The sequence below is a fragment of the Carcharodon carcharias genome, chromosome 34 (genome assembly GCF_017639515.1).
Source record: "Carcharodon carcharias isolate sCarCar2 chromosome 34, sCarCar2.pri, whole genome shotgun sequence".
Taxonomy (NCBI): Eukaryota; Metazoa; Chordata; class Chondrichthyes; order Lamniformes; family Lamnidae; genus Carcharodon; species Carcharodon carcharias.
Window position 1 is genome coordinate 18,830,434 of NC_054500.1, and position 18,635 is coordinate 18,849,068.

Genomic DNA, 18,635 nt, shown 5'->3' on the forward strand with positions numbered 1-18,635 from the left:
GAGGTTCCATCACATGACTTGCCCCCACGTTCCAGCCATTGGTCGGCCAACACATCCATCCTTGTGACGTACGGCCTTCCTACGCCAATCGGAAAGCAGAATGACTCATTACCCAATTGGATGACACTTGACTGTCCAATAGTCCCCATTTTCTATATTTTTATATTTGGTAAAGAGAAACGTTCAAAGAAAATGACAAAAAATCCCCAATCTGTTCGAATATCCCGATGATTTTTCTCCAGGGTTGCCCACAGCAGTGTCCTGGAGATTGATCTTCAATTCCTGGAGACTCCAGACCAATCCTGGAGGGTTGGCCACTCTATGAAGGATGTGCATTTCTATCTCTCTAACGATCTCAGGACTTTTCCTGATGGGCAGTCACTGGTGGAATTAGGCAGCGAGGCAGCCAACTTGTGCACAGGGAGATCCCACAAGCAACAATGAGTAACTGTGTGGATATTATCCTTAGATCTTTAAAATTGTAAAAACTTGTTGATAGGATGTATTTTGACTTGTATGAAAATGGCTGAAGAGTGCACACCAGGTCAGATTCTTTAACAGCTAGCACGGCTGGGTAGCGGTTACCTTGCTGGACTAGTAACCCAGAGGCTGAACTCAAATCCTACTGTGATAGTTTGAGAATTTTTCACTCCATTGAAAAGAAATCAGATTTTTTATAATATAAAGCTGCTACCTGTATCTGTAAACATCACCATGAAGCTGTCGATTAAAAGCCACCTGGTTTATCATTGTCTTTAAGGAAGGAAATCTGCTGACTTTAGACAGCTCTGGCCTACATGTGACTCCAGTTCTCTTGTCCCTGAAGCTAACTCAACTATATCAAACTGCACCTTCACCAAATGGACTGCAGCCAGTCCAAGGAGGTTCATCCCCAAGACAATCTCAGGTCAACAGGAGACTCCTTACACAGCACCTTCCAAACCTGTGACCTCTACCATCCAGAAGGACAAGGGTAGCAGACACATGGGGAACACCACCAGCTGCAAGTTCCCCTCCAAGCCACTCACCATCCTGACTTGGAAATATATCGGCCGTTCCTTCACTGTCGCTGGGTCAAAATCCTGGAACTCCCTCCCTAACAGCACAGTGGGCGTCCCTACACCACAATTAGGGAAGGAAGTCTGCTGACTTTAGCCAGCTCTGGCCTATATGTAACTCCAGTCCTCTTGGCTCTGAAGTCAGCTACTCAACTATAGCAAACTGCACCTGCACCACAGGGACTGCAGCGGTTCAAGAAGGCGGCTCACCACCACCTTCTCGAGGGGCTATTAGGGATGGGCAATAAACGCTGGCCTAGCCAGCGACACCCACATCCTGTGACTGAATAAAAAAAAACTAGAGGTGATCAATAAATAGCAACTTTGCCAGTAAATGCGCACATCCCAGAAATGATTTTTTAAAACAAAAACTCAGTTCCTATTGTTGCAATGATCTGGCTTATGGTCCTTGTTAGTGTTTTGAAGGGAATGTTTAGTTCTGGGAAATTATTGTTGTGAAGACAAGTTAATTAAAATGCTGGGTTTCCGTAAACCAAAAGGATGTTTTTCTTTTAGGAGAATTCTTGGGGGAGTTAGGAATTTGACCTGAATTCAGAACACATTTAGTTAGAAACCATCTTGTTAAGTCAATGGTGCTGACGCCTGTTATTTACAATAAATCAAAGACAAAATACTGCAGATGCTGGAAATCTGAAATAAAAGCAGAAAATGCTGCAACCGGCTCAACGGGCAGGATTTTACCGGCGGTGAGTGGGGGGGTGGGGGGGGGTGGGCGGATGGGGCCCGCTCGCCGACGCAGGGTCAATGAAAGTAATTAGCGGACCTGCCTGAGATTGGCGGGCAGGCCAAGAGCCCCGGCGGGAAGTAGAAAAAACATGAAACCTCATCCAAGGGCGGGGTGAGGTTTCATGCAGGGTTTTAAAAATTTTAATAAAGTTTTTTTTTGGAAATTATGAAATGTCCCAATTCGTGTGACGTTGTCACATGAGGGGGGACATGTGAGGGAAATTTTTTTTTTCTTCTGTTTTTAATTTTTTTTAAAGTAGAGGCGATTTCCCTGAGACTGCACTTAGCCTCAGGGAGATGAGTGTGCTCTATCGTGCGCATGCGTGAAAGAGCACACTCTCGATTTTAGGCATTCCACCCCCCCGCCACCCGCACAGGGTGTGCATAGCGCTTCCCTGCGGACGTCACGCTGGGCGGGCCTTAATTGGCCCGCCCACGTAAAATGGCGCCGGGACTCCGATGGGGGACGCCAATTGGAAGCACACCCACATGCGCCCGCCCATCAACATCCCCCCCCCTCCCCCTGATGGGGGGAAAATTCAGCCCAACAGGGTCTGACAGCATCTGTGGAGAGAGGAGCCGAGGAGTTAAGGTTTCGAGTCCGTACGACCCTTCTTCAGAGTTCACCTCTCTACCTCCCTTCAGCTCTGAGGAAGAGTCATACGGAATCGAAACGTTAACCCTGCTTCTCTCTCCACAGACACTACCAGACCTGCTGAGCTTTTCCAGCACTTTCTGTTTAAGTAAAGTTTGTTTCGTTTCCAAAAAAGAAGGTGCCACCTTGTAGTTCTATTGGTTAAAACGAGGCTATTTGGATTTCTTTCTAAATACTAACCCGATCATAATGCTAAACACATGTGTAGACCCTGTAGGGTACGACCGATGCACTGTCCAGTCCACACTCTCATAGTGTTGTTGGGGGGGTTGGTATCGGAGCGTCATGTTAACAATGAGGGATTCTGCATTGTGGTGGTTACCCACATAAAGGAGCGCAGACACCCGGGGCAAAGTCTTCTTACTGCAACTGGGGGTTTAAGAAAGATGTAGGCTTTATGTTTCCTGTTACTCATTCTAACACTTTGTGGTTTTAATTCCAGGATCCCTGGTCAGGTCTGCCCAGCAGATCAGGAGCCCCTGGATGGTACTGAGGTAAATGAAACTTATATAGAAACCAAAACTAGGAGCAGGAGTAGGCCATTCGGCCCTTTGATCCTGCTCCGCCATTCAATATGATCATGGCTGATCCTCTATCTCAACGCCGTACTCCCGCTCTCTCCCCATGACCCTTGACACCTTTAGTGTCTAGAAATCTATCTATTTCCTTCTTAAATATATTCAGTGACTTGCCCTCCACAGCCTCTGTGGTAGAGAATTCCACAGGTTCACCACCCTCTGAGTGAAGAAATTTCTCCTCATCTCATGGTCTACTCCATATCCTGACACTGTGACCCCTTGTTCTAGGCTCCCACATCCAGCCAGAGGAAATATCATCCCTGCATCCAGTCTGTCCATCCCTGTCAGAATTTTACACGTTTCAATAATATCCCGTCTTATCCTTCCAAACTCCGGTGAATACAGCCCTAGTTGACCCTATCACTCCTTATACAACAATCCTGCCATCCCAGGAAACAGTCTGGTGAATCTTCGCTGTACTCCCTCTATGGCAAGTCTTATGATATAACAGGTGGTGATTCCTGGGCTCACAAAATCCAAAAGGGAAACTTGGTCACTCTGTCACAACGATTTGCAATTTATATTTATTACAGGAAGATATGTGTGCTGAAATCAGAAGTAAAGATTCCACTACCACTTTTGGAGGTTATAAATATTAAATTAAAACATTTATTAACAAGAGTAAAGAAAATTTAACACACAAAAATACAGTTACACAGTTAAATTTAGTCTCGCAACATTTCCCAAAAGATTTCTACTTAGTTAGACTCACAAACAAACATCCTTTACAGCCAACAGTCCCTATAGGTTCTTAAGCTATAAAAATCCAGTAATATTACCTCAAGGCACCTGCTGTTGCTATAAGGGAGTATTTCACAGGCCTCTCTCTCCCTCTCACTTGACAATGGAAATCCAAGGCTTGTGCCAAAGCTTTGCTTCCTGGAACAAACAAACCCTTCCCTGGGGTAGCTAGAGGCTGCTTACTTCACAGGTCTGTCTTTGCACAACACATTCATCTAGATCTCACATGGCCACACTTCTCACACAGCTTTCAGTCTTTCCTTAAATATGTCTTTTCTCTTTCATCTTTAAACCCATTGTTCTTAACTTTCTTTGGAAGTTACCTGTCCCACAATATAAATATCTGTCATGTCGTCTTTATGGCCACTATTTTCAGGAAAAATAAACTTAATAACTTTGCTATGTCCTTTCCTAGGTAAGGAGACTAAAACTGCACACAATACCCCAGGTCTCACCAAGGCTCTGTACAGCTGCAGTAAGACATCCTTGCTCCTGTACTTATGTCCTCTCACAATGAAGGCCAACATACCATTTGCCTTCCTAACTGCTTGCTGCCTCTGCACGCTTGCTTTCAGTGACTGGTGTACAAGGACACCCAGGTCTCTTTGTACATCAACATTTCCCAATCTATCACCATTTAAATAATACTCTGCCATTCTGTTTTTCCTACCAAAGTGGATAACTTCACACTTATCCACGTTATACTGCATCTGCCATGTATTTGTCCACTCACTCAACTTGTCTAAATCACCTTGAAGCTTCTCAACACCCTCCTCACCGCTCACATTCCCACCAAGTTTTGTGTCATCAGCAAACTTGGAAATATTACATTTGGTTCCCTCAGCAAAACCATTGACATATATTGTGAATAGTTCTCAACCAATCATTGGTCCTTTCTCATTGACTTACATTAGTTCCCAATTTGACAACACCTCAAATTTAATATTCTAATCCCTGTTCTGGGATTGCCTCATCTCTATCTCTGTAACTTCCTCAAGCCTGGGAACTCTTTGAGGTCTCTTCATTCCTCCAATTCTGGCTTCTTACACCTTCTCCCCCCTTCCCCTCTCCTGGCTTTAGTCTGTCCACCATTGGCGGCCATGCCTTCAGCTGCCTGGGCCCCAACCTCTGGAATTCCTGGCCTCAGCCTCACTGCCTCTCTCTCCTCTTCTAAGGTTCTCCTTCAAACCGACTTCTCTGGTGTCACCTGTCGCAATATCTTCTGAGCTCTTTCTGTCTGATATAACTGCTCCTTGGGACACTGAAAGACTCTGAGGTGCCATACCCTGCAGCAACCTCATCGAAGTGGACATTCTTCGAGTGGGGGCATCACTGATGAGCATGAACAAGCTGTTTGACTACAGGAAACTTCACACCCAAGACTGACCCTGTCCCCGACCATCATCCACAGGCGCATATTAGGGTCACTGGGCCGAGCCAAGGATAATGTTTCCCTCCCACCCTCGTGCATGGAATCTGTATTCAGTGATAATACCTCATGGTTGGACTGACTAAGATCAGTTGACTCAACTCGTACCAGGGACTGGACCGGAATTTGTGGTTGGGCTGCCCCATTCTGCTCTTCGTAGAGTCTAAAGACCGACAATCGGAAAATGGTCTCACAAAGCAAAGCCCCTTCAAATAGTTTGATTCCTTTGGACTAAATCATGGAATGATACACCAGAGAAGGAGGCCATTTGGCCCATTATGCCTGTGCCAGCTCTTTGAAAGAGTTCTTGGCTTAGCCCCACACCCCCTGCTCTTTCCCCAGAGCCTTGCCAACTCTTCCTTTTCAATTATGTGCCCAATTCCCTCCATGCTGACTGGGTAGCACATTTCAGATCACAGTGTAAAGAAAAAACATTTGCCCTCATCTCCTGTCCGCTGTGGCTCTCACCCTTGAATCGCAAGGGTCTGGGTTCAAGTCCCACTCCAGGGCTTGAGTGCAAAACTCTTGCAGTGCAGTACGGAGGGAGTGCCGCACTGTCAGAGGTGCTGTCTTTCAGATTGACCATTAGGCCGGAGCCCCGACGGCCTGCTAGGGTGGATGTCAAAGACCCCGTGGCATTATTTCGAAGAGGAGCGGGCGGAGTTATCCCCGGCGTCCTGGCCTGTATTGACCTTCTCGCTCCACATCACTAAACAGGGATTACCTGCATCAGTACCACCTTGCTGTCTGTGGGAGCTTGCTGTGTGCAAATTGGCTGCTGCGTTTCCTACATTGCAACAGTGACCACACTTCAAGAAGCACCTCGGTGGCTGTAAAGCACCGGATGTCCGGCGCGTGTGAAAAAGCGCTATATAAATGCAAGTGCCCCTTATAAATCGCAGTGATGTGTTGCCTCCCATGTGTTCTTTCTCGTTTGACCCCAATTGTGGGGAGTCAGGGTTTTGTGGGGTGGGGGGCAGAGGGGGTGGGGAAGCATTAAATGCCTTTGTCGTGGGTTGCAGAATCCTCTGGCGGAGGGAGGGATGGGAGGTGTGTCCCGTTTCGTGGATTTCGCTCCGAAAGGCCGCAGCCATTAAAACGTTCCCGCTCTATTCCCGCAGGTGTTTAATGACAACTGCTGCCGGAAGGAAGTTTCAAAGCTGATGGTCCGCTGCCGGAACAGCAAAGCGGGCTGTAAGCAGCAACTGGCACTCAGTGCACTGGAGGTGAGGGAAGGCTTGTGCTGTAGGCCGATGAGTAACGTGGACATGAGGAGTCAAAATGTAAAAATCGAGAGTGAATTGTTTACAACCCAGTTGTTCCGTATTGATGTTGCTGCTCCTTGCAAACCTCTCCCCACCCCTTCATCTCACTCCATTCCTTTTCTCCCTCATGTGTCTGCCCGGCTTCCCCTCAAACACATCAGCATTATTCCGGCAGCATCGGCGGAGAAGAAAAGAGTTGACGTTTCGAGTCCTCATGACCCTTCGACAGAACCTAGTTCTGTCGAAGGGTCATGAGGACTCGAAACGTCAACTCTTTTTTTCTCCGCCGATGCTGCCAGACCTGCTGAGTTTTTCCAGGTAATTCTGTTTTTGTTTTGGATTTCCAGCATCCGCAGTTTTTTTGTTTTTATCTCAGCATTATTCCCCTCGACCACTGCCTGTGGGAGCGAGTTCCGCATTCTCCGAGCGTGAAGGACTTTCCCCTGGAATCCCCGATTGGGTTTATGAGTGGCTGTCTTTCTGGTAACTAGTCCTGGTCCCACCTGCTACATCCAACGAACAAAGAACAAAGAAAAGTACAGCACAGGAACAGGCCCTTCGGCCCTCCAAGACTGCGCCGATCATATTGCCCGTCAAACATTTTGCACTTCCGGGGTCCGTATCCCTCTATTCCCATCCTATTCATCCCACGTCTAGCCTCTCAATCCCTTTCAGAACCTTGAACCTCTAACAGGTCACCCCAGACCACCACCCCCTGCCTCACCTTTCAGTGGGGAGTGGGTGGCATAGTGTTATTGTCGCTGGACTAATATCCCAGGGTAATGATCTGGGTTCAAATCCCATCCATGGCTGATGATGAAAATTGAGTCCATTAAAAATCTGGGATTAAAAATCTAATTTTGACCATGAAACCATTGCCGATTGTTGTAAAAAAATCCATCTGGTTCACTAAAGGTAAGGAAAGCCAGCTGTGCTGGCCTACATGTGACTCCAAGCCCAGCTGTCCTTCCCTGGTCTGGCCTACATGTGACTCCAAGCCCAGCTGTCCTTCCCTGGTCTGGCCTACATGTGACTCCAAGCCCAGCTGTCCTTCCCTGGTCTGGCCAACATATGACTCCAAGCCCACAGCAATGTGGTTGTCTCTTTAAAAAAAACACCCTCTGATCCAGGGCAATTAATGCTATGTTGGCCTAACCAATGGTGCCCACATCCTATGAATGAGTCAAAAAAAATCACTTCTTTCTTCTAGAGAAAAGAGCCCCAGCCTCAGCCAAGGAGGTCTCAGATAAGCTGTCAGGAGGAGGTCAGACAGGAGTCAAGGGGTGGGGATATGTTTCTGGAGAGAGAGAGAGGGGATTGAGGGATAGGTAGTAAATGGCCCCTCAAGCCTGTTCCTTCATCCAGTTGGATCGTGGCTGATCTGGGGGGGTGGGTCAATATTTGCACCTGGTTCCCGGGGAGTGCGTCAGTATTTACAGGGGGTACCTGGCGAATGTGTGAGAATTTACAGGGGGTCCCCAAATGTTTGCCAGTATTTACAGGGGGTCCCCAGGAGTGTGTCAGTATTTGCAGAGGGTCTCCGGGGAGTGCGTCAGTATTTACAAGGAGGTACCTGGGGAGTGTGTGAGAATTTACAGGGGTATCCCCAGGAGTTGGACAGTATTTACAGGGCTTCCCGACAGTGTGTAGACATTTACAGAGGGCCCCTGTGAGCGTGTCAGTATTTATAGGGAGTCCTTGGGGGTGTATCAGTATTTACAGGATGATCCCCAAATCACAAGGCAATGATTTGAGACTTCTCTTTCTCTCTCTCTTTCCTGTCTGTCTGAATCTCTTTTTACCATTTCCTCTAACACACTTTCTCTCTTTCTCACCTTTTTTTTAACACTCGTTCAATCTCAAACTCGTTTGCACATGCTGCTGCTCTCTTTCGCTCTCATACTCTTTACTCACCAACATTGTTATTGGGGCTGTTGTCTGTCACTCTGTCCCTACCACAATCTCTTTCACAAACCCTCTCTCTAAAGCACACCCTCCACCGCTTCTTTGGTGCTTACAGCTTGCGTTGACACGCTTGCGGAGAGTGCTGGAGTATTATTCTATCAGACCTATCCTCAGGCACAATATCTAGCGGAAGAATTGTTTCCAAAAATACCTGTCATTAAACTTCACTGCATCACTTACCAAACTGAAGGGTAAATTAACAAGTACTCCTATTAAATAATGAATGAGTTGTTCATGAGCTGCCAACATTCTGAAAGTTTATCAGTTAATTAAAACTGATAAAGTGTTCATACGATTGTCGTTTGGTTTCCTTCTACTTATTTGTCTTGAGTTCCACAGAATCATAGAATCGTTATGGTGTAGGAGGAGGCCATTCGGCCCATCGTGTCTGCACCGGCTCTCTGAGCATTTTCACTTAGTGCCAATCTCCTGCCTTTTCTCTGTAACCCTGCACATTGTCTCTATTTAAATAACCATCCGATGCCCTCTTGAATGCCTCAATCAAACCTGCCTCCACCACACTTCCAGGCAGTAGAGTTGCAAACACTAACCACTCGCTGGGTGATAAAGTTCTTTCTCATCTGGCATTTGCTTCTTTTGCAAACGTTGGTTCAGTTTCCTGGATGGAGTGGGGTTTGGAAGGACGAGAGCTGATCCTGGATGGAGTGGGGTTTGGAAGGATGAGAGGTGATCCTGGATGGAGTGGGGTTTGGAAGGACGAGAGGTGATCCTGGACGGAGTGGGGTTTGGAAGGACAAGAGGTGATCCTGGATGGAGTGGGGTTTGGAAGGACAAGAGGTGATCCTGGATGGAGTGGGGTTTGGAAGGACAAGAGGTGATCCTGGATGGAGTGGGGTTTGGAAGGACAAGAGGTGATCCTGGATGGAGTGGGGTTTGGAAGGACGAGAGGTGATCCTGGATGGAGTGGGGTTTGGAAGGACAAGAGGTGATCCTGGATGGAGTGGGGTTTGGAAGGACGAGAGGTGGTCCTGGATGGAGTGAGGTTTGGAAGGATGAGAGGAGATCCTGGACGGAGTGGGGTTTGGAAGGATGAGAGGTGATCCTGGATGGAGTGGGGTTTGGAAGGACGAGAGGTGATCCTGGACAGAGTGGTGTTTGGAAGGATGAGAGGTGATCCTGGACAGAGTGGGGTTTGGAAGGACAAGAGTGATCCTGGATGGAGTGGGGTTTGGAAGGACAAGAGTGATCCTGGATGGAGTGGGGTTTGGAAGGATGAGAGGTGATCCTGGATGGAGTGGGATTTGGAAGGACGAGAGGTGATCCTGGATGGAGTGGGGTTTGGAAGGATGAGAGCTGATCCTGGATGGAGTGGGGTTTGGAAGGATGAGAGGTGATCCTGGACGGAGTGGGGTTTGGAAGGATGAGAGGTGATCCTGGACGGAGTGGGGTTTGGAAGGATGAGAGGTGATCCTGGACGGAGTGGGATTTGGAAGGATGAGAGGTGATCCTGGACGGAGTGGGGTTTGGAAGGATGAGAGGTGATCCTGGACGGAGTGGGGTTTGGAAGGATGAGAGGTGATCCTGGACGGAGTGGGGTTTGGAAGGATGAGAGGTGATCCTGGACGGAGTGGGGTTTGGAAGGATGAGAGGTGATCCTGGACGGAGTGGGATTTGGAAGGATGAGAGGTGATCCTGGACGGAGTGGGGTTTGGAAGGATGAGAGGTGATCCTGGACGGAGTGGGATTTGGAAGGATGAGAGGTGATCCTGGACGGAGTGGGGTTTGGAAGGATGAGAGGTGATCCTGGACGGAGTGGGGTTTGGAAGGATGAGAGGTGATCCTATTGAAACATATAAGATTCTGAGGGGGGTTTGACAGGGTGGATGCTGAAAGGATGTCTCCCCTCGTGGGGGAATCTAGAACCAGGGGGCACAGTTTCACATTAAAGGATCAACCCATTTGAGACGGAGACGAGGAGGAATTTCTTCTCTTGGAGGGTCGTTAATCTGTGGAATTCTCTTCCCAGAGAGCAACGGAGGCTGGGTCATTGACTACATTCCAAACTGAGGTGGACAGATTTTTGATTGATGGGGGGTGGGGAGTTCAAGGGTTATGGGGGACAGACAGGAAGGTGGGGTTAAGGCCACCAGTCAGATCAACCATGACTTTATTGAAAGGTGGAACAGGTTCAGTGGGCTCAATGGCCGACTCCTGCCCCTGGTTCTTACGTTTAATTGGCGTCGGGTTGGGCTGGGGTCAGTTTTCTGAGTTGGGTTCGGCCTACACTGGTCGGGTTCAAAGTGCACCCTCCAATTATTGGATACTCAGCCTTGTTCTTTTTGCGTTGCTTCCTTTGCAGGCCCATTTGAACACTTGCCCCTGGCAGCAAGTCCCGTGCTCACACCCCAGCTGTCCTGAGCTCGTACAGCGGCGGGATCTGAGTGACCATTTAATGTACAAGTGCAGATGCCGAGAAGCGAAATGTAAACATTGCCAAAAAGAGATGACTTTGGCTGAACTGAAGGTAAAGAGCTACATGGTATTTCCAAGATCCTGGCTTCGGCGGGGGTTGGGGGGGGATGGGCTGAATTTTAAGTGCCCCCGCCGGGCGTATTTTTGGCAGGGTGGGCACATAAAATAGGGTGGGGGTGCCAACGGACTCCAATACTACACTGCCCGCACCATAAGATGATTGGCATGGGCAGTTGGGTGGGAGTGGGCAGGTTGCCTTTTTAAAGAACTCTTTCAAAGGGTGGGAAGGCGAAAGGGGGGGGCTATTATCTTCGAGTGGTGCCCTTTTGCACATTGCGGGGGTGGGGGATGGGGTGGTGGGCTAAGATAGTACCTCCCCTTTCTTCCTCCTCTCCTGCTCTATAAAACATACAACCCCCACCCCTCCACCCGCACCCCCCCACCCCCCCCCAAACCCCCCCCCCCCCACTTAAACTGTCCAAACCCTCCCTGCCCAAGACCCCAACCTTACCTTGCGTGGGCATTCTTGGTCCTGGTTGCAGTCCTGGCAGTGCCCACTAACGCTCTCTCGGCGCTGCTGGGGGTGGCAGCCAATCGGATTGGCTGGCGGCTCCCCTGGGTAGGACTTCCTCCCCAGTGAGGTGATAAGCCCCACATTGCCCCTCTTCAGCAAGCACCCCCCCCCCACCTCCTCAAACCACACCCCCCACCCCACCAGGCAAGCTGGCTCCACGCTAACCCTGTCTCCGAGGTGGGGAGGCTGAGATATTTTATGGGCTGCCCTATAACCCTCCTCGTTAATGGTTCTAACGTCAATTAACGGGGGCTGGCTAGCTCAGCTGGCAGAACAGCTAGAGTATGGCATCGAATAACGCTGACGGGGTAGGCCCAATCCCTATCCTGGTTGAGGTAGCTCTTGGGGGCTGCCTCCTCCCCCTGAGCCAGTTTGAGATCCTGGCATGAGTAACTCTTGGTCAATAAGGATTCTACCTAGAGAGGGCGAATGTCAGTCAGCTCCCGATTTTAAACACCCTATTTGTGATATCATCATGGGATACCAAAGTGGATTAAGAGTGAAAGAGTCAAAGGTGAAGAATCATCCCGAACTGCTCATGACAACTAATGATGAAAGAAAGGGCACAGGATCATAGAACTAAATAGAACTTACAACATAGTAACAAGCCATTCGGTCCACTCAGGAGGAGGTCATTCAGCCCCTCAATCCTGTTCAGCCATTCAATTGGATCATGGCTGATCTGCATCTTAACTCCATCTTACCCACCTTGGTTCGATGCCCTGACCGAGCAAAACTTGATCGATCTCAGTTTTGAAATTTTCAATCGGACATCCGATTCCAATCACCTTCTGCGCTCCCAGATTGAGGGATTTTGGCACTGAGGTTGGAAAGCTTTCCATTTTGTGAACGTCATGTCAACATTGCACCATTCCAGTGAGGAGCAGCCTGGGGTTGGTTGTAGAATAAGTTACCTTTGCTCTGTAGCGACTGAGATCAGAGCGACACCGATGCACCCGAGCTCCTCTACAATATCTCCATTTCCCACCAGCTCCGTTCTGTGGCCTCTCTAAGTGAGATTTTTAAAAATAGGGAAAATTGAATGTGATGGTCCAGAGGGAAAAGCAATTCGGGCCAGTACTCTTATTTCCCAGTATTTACTGCTTTTTCCTTCTGGGGGTAGCTGAGACCTGCCAGGAGCTGGATTGAGAACTCCCCTCAGAATCACTCAATTTGGCACCCTTATAATCAGACAACCCTGAGGACTTACATCACATCATTTCAACAGAGAAAATTGACGATCAAGGTAAAGACCAACGAGTCTATCAAACTCCCGCCTCGCTCGTGGTGAGTGTGACTGACTGTGTCCACCCCTCCCATCTCCCACAGCCCAGTCACCTCCTGTGAGAGGGAAGCGGAAAAAGCCATTGGCAATTATGAATTTTTTAAAAAGAGGCCATGGTAAATTCATCTCCGATCCCCTCAGGTGTTCAGAACCAGTCGGGGAGAGGACACGTTTGTTATCAGTAAAGACACTTAGCTGCTGAAGGCCAAGGGTCAGCACCCAGCTTGCTTCCAGCGGCTCCCACTCTCTAGGAACGGGGAATCGCCCACCAGCCAGTCCCAACCCTTGGCGAGGTTTCCTGTTGAGATTCGACCTGAACCTCTGAATGCCTTTCTGCTCACCGGGACCTGCCTCACACTGTTCGCTGTGCAGAGGTTTTAACTGGAACAGCTCCTTGTGGCCCAGGGACATTTGGCGCGATACTGGCTGGTTTCATTAAACTGGGACATTGCATTCTTATTTCTATAGCACCCTCAGAAGGTGTTGCTGCTGGCTCGACTGAAGGAAGGAACGCCACATTTCACACGTGTGCATTCCTTTTCACCTCTCATGACCACAGGACTTTCCCTCTAATGAGATACTTTCGAAACATTGTCCAATTTAAAATGCAACAGTCAAATCACAACCAGAAATGTGGTAACGACCACATAACCTGTTGTTGTGCAGTTGGGTGAGGCATGAGTATTGGCCCAGTTCATCATCATCATCTGTAACATCAACCCTGATTATCTCCTCACGCCTCTGGAGTGGGCCTTGGGCCCACAGCTTTCTGACTAACAGTTCTAGCGACTGAGCCAGTTATATTTAAATGTTGAGTGCCAAATATCTAGGGGAGTAGGGCAGCATAATAGTTATGCTATAGGGCTAGGAATCCTGGGTTAGTAACTGGACATATAGGTTCAAATCTCAAATGCAATTAATTCTATAGATTTTAAATGAAAAAGCTGTTTCTCACGTGTCCGGGTCAGTGCAGACTGGATGGGCCGAAGGGCCTCTGCTGCACTGTGTGATTCTAATTAGTAATGTTATCCATCAAACCACACGACCAGATTGTTGTAAAAACCCCTTTAGGGAAGGAAATGTGCCATCCTTACCCGGTCTGGCCTACGTTTGACTCCAGACCCATGGCAATGTGGTTGACTCTTAACGGCCCTCTGAAATGGCCTAATGAGACACTCCCTCGTATTCAAGATGGTGGCTCACCACCACCTTCTCAAGGGCAATTAGGGATGGGCAAATAATGCTGGCCTTGTCAGTGAAGGCCACACCCTGAATAAAGAGGAACCAAGTAGCTTATCAGGGGCTGGTTGGTTCAGGTGGTTAGATGGCTCGTGTGCAGTTCAGGACAACACCAACTCCAACCTCTTGACTTGGTTCCCATTCCAACTGAGGTAGGCTTGGGACTTGTCTCCTTATCCTCACCCTGACCCTGAGAGTGGCAGGCAATGGTAAAACAGCTCAGGATGAAACAGCAGCAGGCCAAGGACTTGGCACTGAGCACATGACACGTATGAGTAGTACAGACTGTTTGACTGTGGTCTTTTAAATGTATTCATTTTTGGGATGTGGGCGCCGCTGGCAAGGCCAACATTTGTTGCCCATCCCTAATTGCCCTTGAACTGCATGGGGGCAGAGGGCAGTTAAGAGTCAACCACGTTGTTGTAGGTCTGGAGTCACATGTAGGCCAGACCAGGTAAGTTTGGCAGATTTCTCTTCTCTAAAGGGGCATTAGTGAACCAGATGGGTTTTTGTGACAATCCTATTTTAGGACAATTGTTATGGACACTATAGACTAGCTTTCAATTCCAGATTTTTAAAAAAATTATCACGCTCAAAATCCACCAGCTGCCATGGTGGGATTTGAACCCCTGTCCCCAAAGCACCAGCTCCTGGATTACTACAGTACCACCACACCACCATGTAAGGATCCCAAAAAGCCTCAATGTAGTTGGCCCTCATTAACTAATGAGTTTGGATTTGATATTGGAGAGTTAACAACATTGGTGGAGATTCCGTCAACAAGAATCTATACCTGTAGAGGACAAGGGAGAGAAATGTGGGGGAGAGAAAGATAACTGGGGATATAAGAACAGAAAATGCTGGGAAAACTCAGCAGGTCTGGCAGCATCTGTGCAGAGAGAAACAGAGTTAATGTTTCAATTTCCATGACTTCATATGGAGGGTTGGCAGTGGTGTAGTGGTATTGTTGCAGGACTAATATTTCAGAGACCCAAGGTAATCCTCTGGGGATCTGGGTTTAAATTCCACCACAGCAGTGTTTGGAGTTAAACATCTAAGGATGACCACAAAACCATTCCTGATTGTCATAAAAACCCATCTTTAGAGAAGGAAATCTGCTGTCCCAGTCTGGCTTATATATGACTCTAGACACACAGCAATGCGGTTGACTCTTAAATGCCTTTGGAACAAGGGCAACTAGAGATGGGCAATAAATGCTGGCATAGCCAGTGATGCCCACATCCCCTGAATGAATTAAAAAATAATTGGGTAATGAGTCTTTTTGCTTTCTGATTGGTGTAGGGAGGCAGTACGTCACCATAGTTCCAAATAAGGGACGTACATTTAAGGCGGAGATGAGGAGGAATTTCTTCTCTGAGTGTCGTGAATCTTTGGCTGGAGCATGTGGGCAAGTCATGTGATTAAACTTCCAGGAGTACCTTTAATAAGAGTTGGCAACCCTATCACTGCAACCCCCCCCACCCCCCCCCCCGGTAAACTGGACACAGGTCGGGCAGGCAGGTAGACAGTGGAAACCCGCTGCTTGGAGAACTGTCAAATTTCGCCCGTAGGTTTAATTTATTATCCTTTTATCAATAGATGGACTTAATTTTTCTTTCAGGCACATGAAGACACCGAGTGTCCGTCAACTCTGATCACCAGCCTGAAAAACGGTGGGGTGTGTGTTCGCAAGGCTGAGGTAAGAAGTTCTTCTGGGTTTGCAGAGATTCTCGAAGGGAAGCGGGTTAAACTATTGCCTCAACCTTTTGTTAAGAGAAAGAAAAGCAAGCTATGGAAAGTAATAGGTAGGCGGCAGTGAGGATGTTCATCTGTTCGTGTAATCTTGTATGCCTTTCCAACAGGGGAGATGGTTTACTGGTGTTTGAATCTGAGAAGAGATTATTTTCATTAATAATAGCTCCCACGCACCCATTTAACAAAAAAGTGTTCTTTAAGTTTCAAGAACGTAGAATTGTAATTAATTCTAGCTTCACTGGCATACATTATTATTTCTTCATTGACTTTTCATAGGTGCAGAGATGGCCATTCAGCCCCTCAAGCCTGTCTTGCCATTTTCTTAGACTGTGGTTGATCTGGCTCTTAACTCCATCGTAGTTCCAACCCCTTCCCTAAAAATAATCCATCAACCTCGGGTAAAAGCAAAATGCCGTGGATGCTGGAAGTCTGAAATAAAAACACAAACAGAAGCAAAAAAATATAAAACCAGATCATATTGGACTCAAAACGTTATCTCTGTCTCTCTCTCTCTCTCTCTATACAGATGCTGTCAGACCTGCTGAGTTTTTCCGGCATTTTCTGTTTTTATTCCATCGATCTCAGATTTGAAGTTGTCAGTTTTTTCAAATCGATTCTTTCATGGGATGTGGGTGTCGCTGGCTGGATCAGCATTTTTATTACCCATCCCTAATTGCCTCTTGAGAAGGTGGTGGTGAGCTGCCTTCTTGAGCTGCTGCAGTCCCTGTGGTGTAGGTACACCCACAGTGCTGTTAGGGAGGGAGTTCCAGGATTTTGACCCAGCAACAGTGAAGGAACGGCCGATATATTTCCAAGTCAGGATGGTGAGTGGCTCGGAGAGGGACTTGCAGTTGACCCATCCCCACGGAATCAACAGCCTTTCTGGGGAAGAGTGCTGCAGCTTTCTGCTTCAGTTTCTGAGAATAAGGTTTTACTGACTTCACTCCTAAAAGACCTGTCTCTAATTTTAACATTAAGCTCCCTTGTCCTGGGCTCCCTCTGTACCACTGGACATTACCGCTCGCTATCTTCTCCAGGTAGCAGGCCCTAAGAGGTCATTGGTGACCATGGGTTTCCATTGGATTGGTCCGTGATTACGCTTGGCAAAGTATTAGTGGTTTGCCATGGCCTTCTGCAGGATGGCTGACCAAGAAACTGGCCAGCTCTTACCGCCTGCCATCAGGAGCATTGGAAGGATGATAATCAACCTGTTAGGCCAGGTTATGAATGCCCAGCATCCAGGCGCTGATGACTCAAAACCAACTATGCCGGGCAGGACATGGCACTCGGATGTTTCCCACCGGAGCCCTGAAGCAAATGCCTGACTCGGAACTCGGCCACGGTGAGATACTCCCGGGCGGACGGCAGAAACGTTTCTGGGATGTCCTCAAAGCATCCCCGAAGAGGTCAGAGATCCCCGCCCACTCACGGGAGGCCCTGACCTGTGACCGACCAAAACAGAGAGGGTTCATCCGGGAAGGCACCGAGCGCAAGGAGAGACGTGGTCGGGAAGGTGCAGAGGTGAAGCCGAGGCGTTGGAATCGGGGGAGCACAAACCCCCCTCCCCCTCCCCCAAACAACCCACCCACCCAACCCCTCCAGCACCACCTGCTCCACACGGGGCAGAGTCTGCAGATCTCGCATCAGACTGATCAGCCACCTCCGAACCCATCCAACCGGAGTGGAAGCAAATCATCCTCCATCCCCGAGGGACTGCCTAAGGAGAAAAAGGATAAATTGACATCTTTCTTTCATCTGTCTCTGGAACTCCTCCCGACCTCATTTTCTCTCTTTAGGCCTTTGTATCTCCTCAAGGCCCACCCCTTCAACCAGACTGTGGATAATTACCCTAACTCCTGGCATTTATTGGCCATTTTTACTGATCTTTGAAGCACTCTGCGGCATTTCTCTATATCGAGGGCTCGATATAAGAACCGTTTGTTTATGTGTCTGACCAGATGATTCACCGCACCTAATATTTGAGACGCTCATTGCTGGGGAAGTTTCCCTGTAGGCTGGCGATGTGTAATTTCTCACCTTCACCCTCAAGGTCAGACTAATTCAGTGTAAATGTGACTGATTTCTATTTCTCCCTTGTCTGTGTTAAGTGAGATGCAGAAGTTTGCACATGTGAAAGTTGAGGTGAGAGGTACAAATCGACAGACTTTTACAAACGTCAACAGATAGATTGTGACTGATAGCATCGTCTCCATCATCACTGGCTTTTCTCGTGGCACAGTTGGCAACGCACTTGCTTCTGTATCATAGCGGCTGTGGGTTCAAGTCCCTACTCCAGTCTGAAGTACAAAAATCAAAAACACTCCCCATGCAGCCCTATTGAAGTGCTGTCTTTCCAATGAGACAATGCTCTGGCCCTCCTCTCGGGTAGATGTAAAATAAGACCCCTTTCAAAAAAAAACTGCCAAGTTGGTCCCACCATCACCGATATTTGCCCCCTCAATGTACATCACAATTACTAGGTGACCTTTTAATCGTCCAGATGTTTGTGGGAGCTTGCTGTGCGCAAATGGGCTTGCGCGTTTCCTACATTACGTCAGTGACTGCCCCTCAAAAGAACTTTTTGTCTATTTTTTCATGAGATCTGAAAGAATAAAAAGACAGAAAATGCAGAGGGACTGCAGCGGCTCAAGGAGGCGGCTCACCCACCACCTTCTCAAGGGGCAATTAAGGATGGGCAATAAATGCTGGCCTAGCCAGCGACGCCCACATCCCATCAATAAATTGTTAAAAATGAGCGTCGCTGGCTAGGCCAGAATTTATTGCCCGTCCCTAACTGCCCCTTCAGAAGGTGTTGGTGAGCTGCCTTCTTGAACCGCTGCAGTCCATGTGGTGTAGGTACACCCACTGTGTTGTTAGGGAGGGAGTTCCAGGATTTTGACCCAGCGACAGT

General features: G+C 48.2%; 1 protein-coding gene across 1 annotated transcript in view; it reads left to right on the top strand.

The window, feature by feature from the left end:
* Positions 1-18,635, top strand: part of LOC121272651 (TNF receptor-associated factor 3-like) — a 61,677-nt gene that overhangs the window by 30,255 nt on the left and 12,787 nt on the right. Inside the window, exons 3-6 of the mRNA XM_041179353.1 lie at positions 2,903-2,954; positions 6,330-6,434; positions 10,759-10,923; positions 15,591-15,668. Coding sequence (XP_041035287.1) covers positions 2,903-2,954; positions 6,330-6,434; positions 10,759-10,923; positions 15,591-15,668 — 400 coding nt within the window. The remainder of the gene's footprint in view (positions 1-2,902; positions 2,955-6,329; positions 6,435-10,758; positions 10,924-15,590; positions 15,669-18,635) is intronic.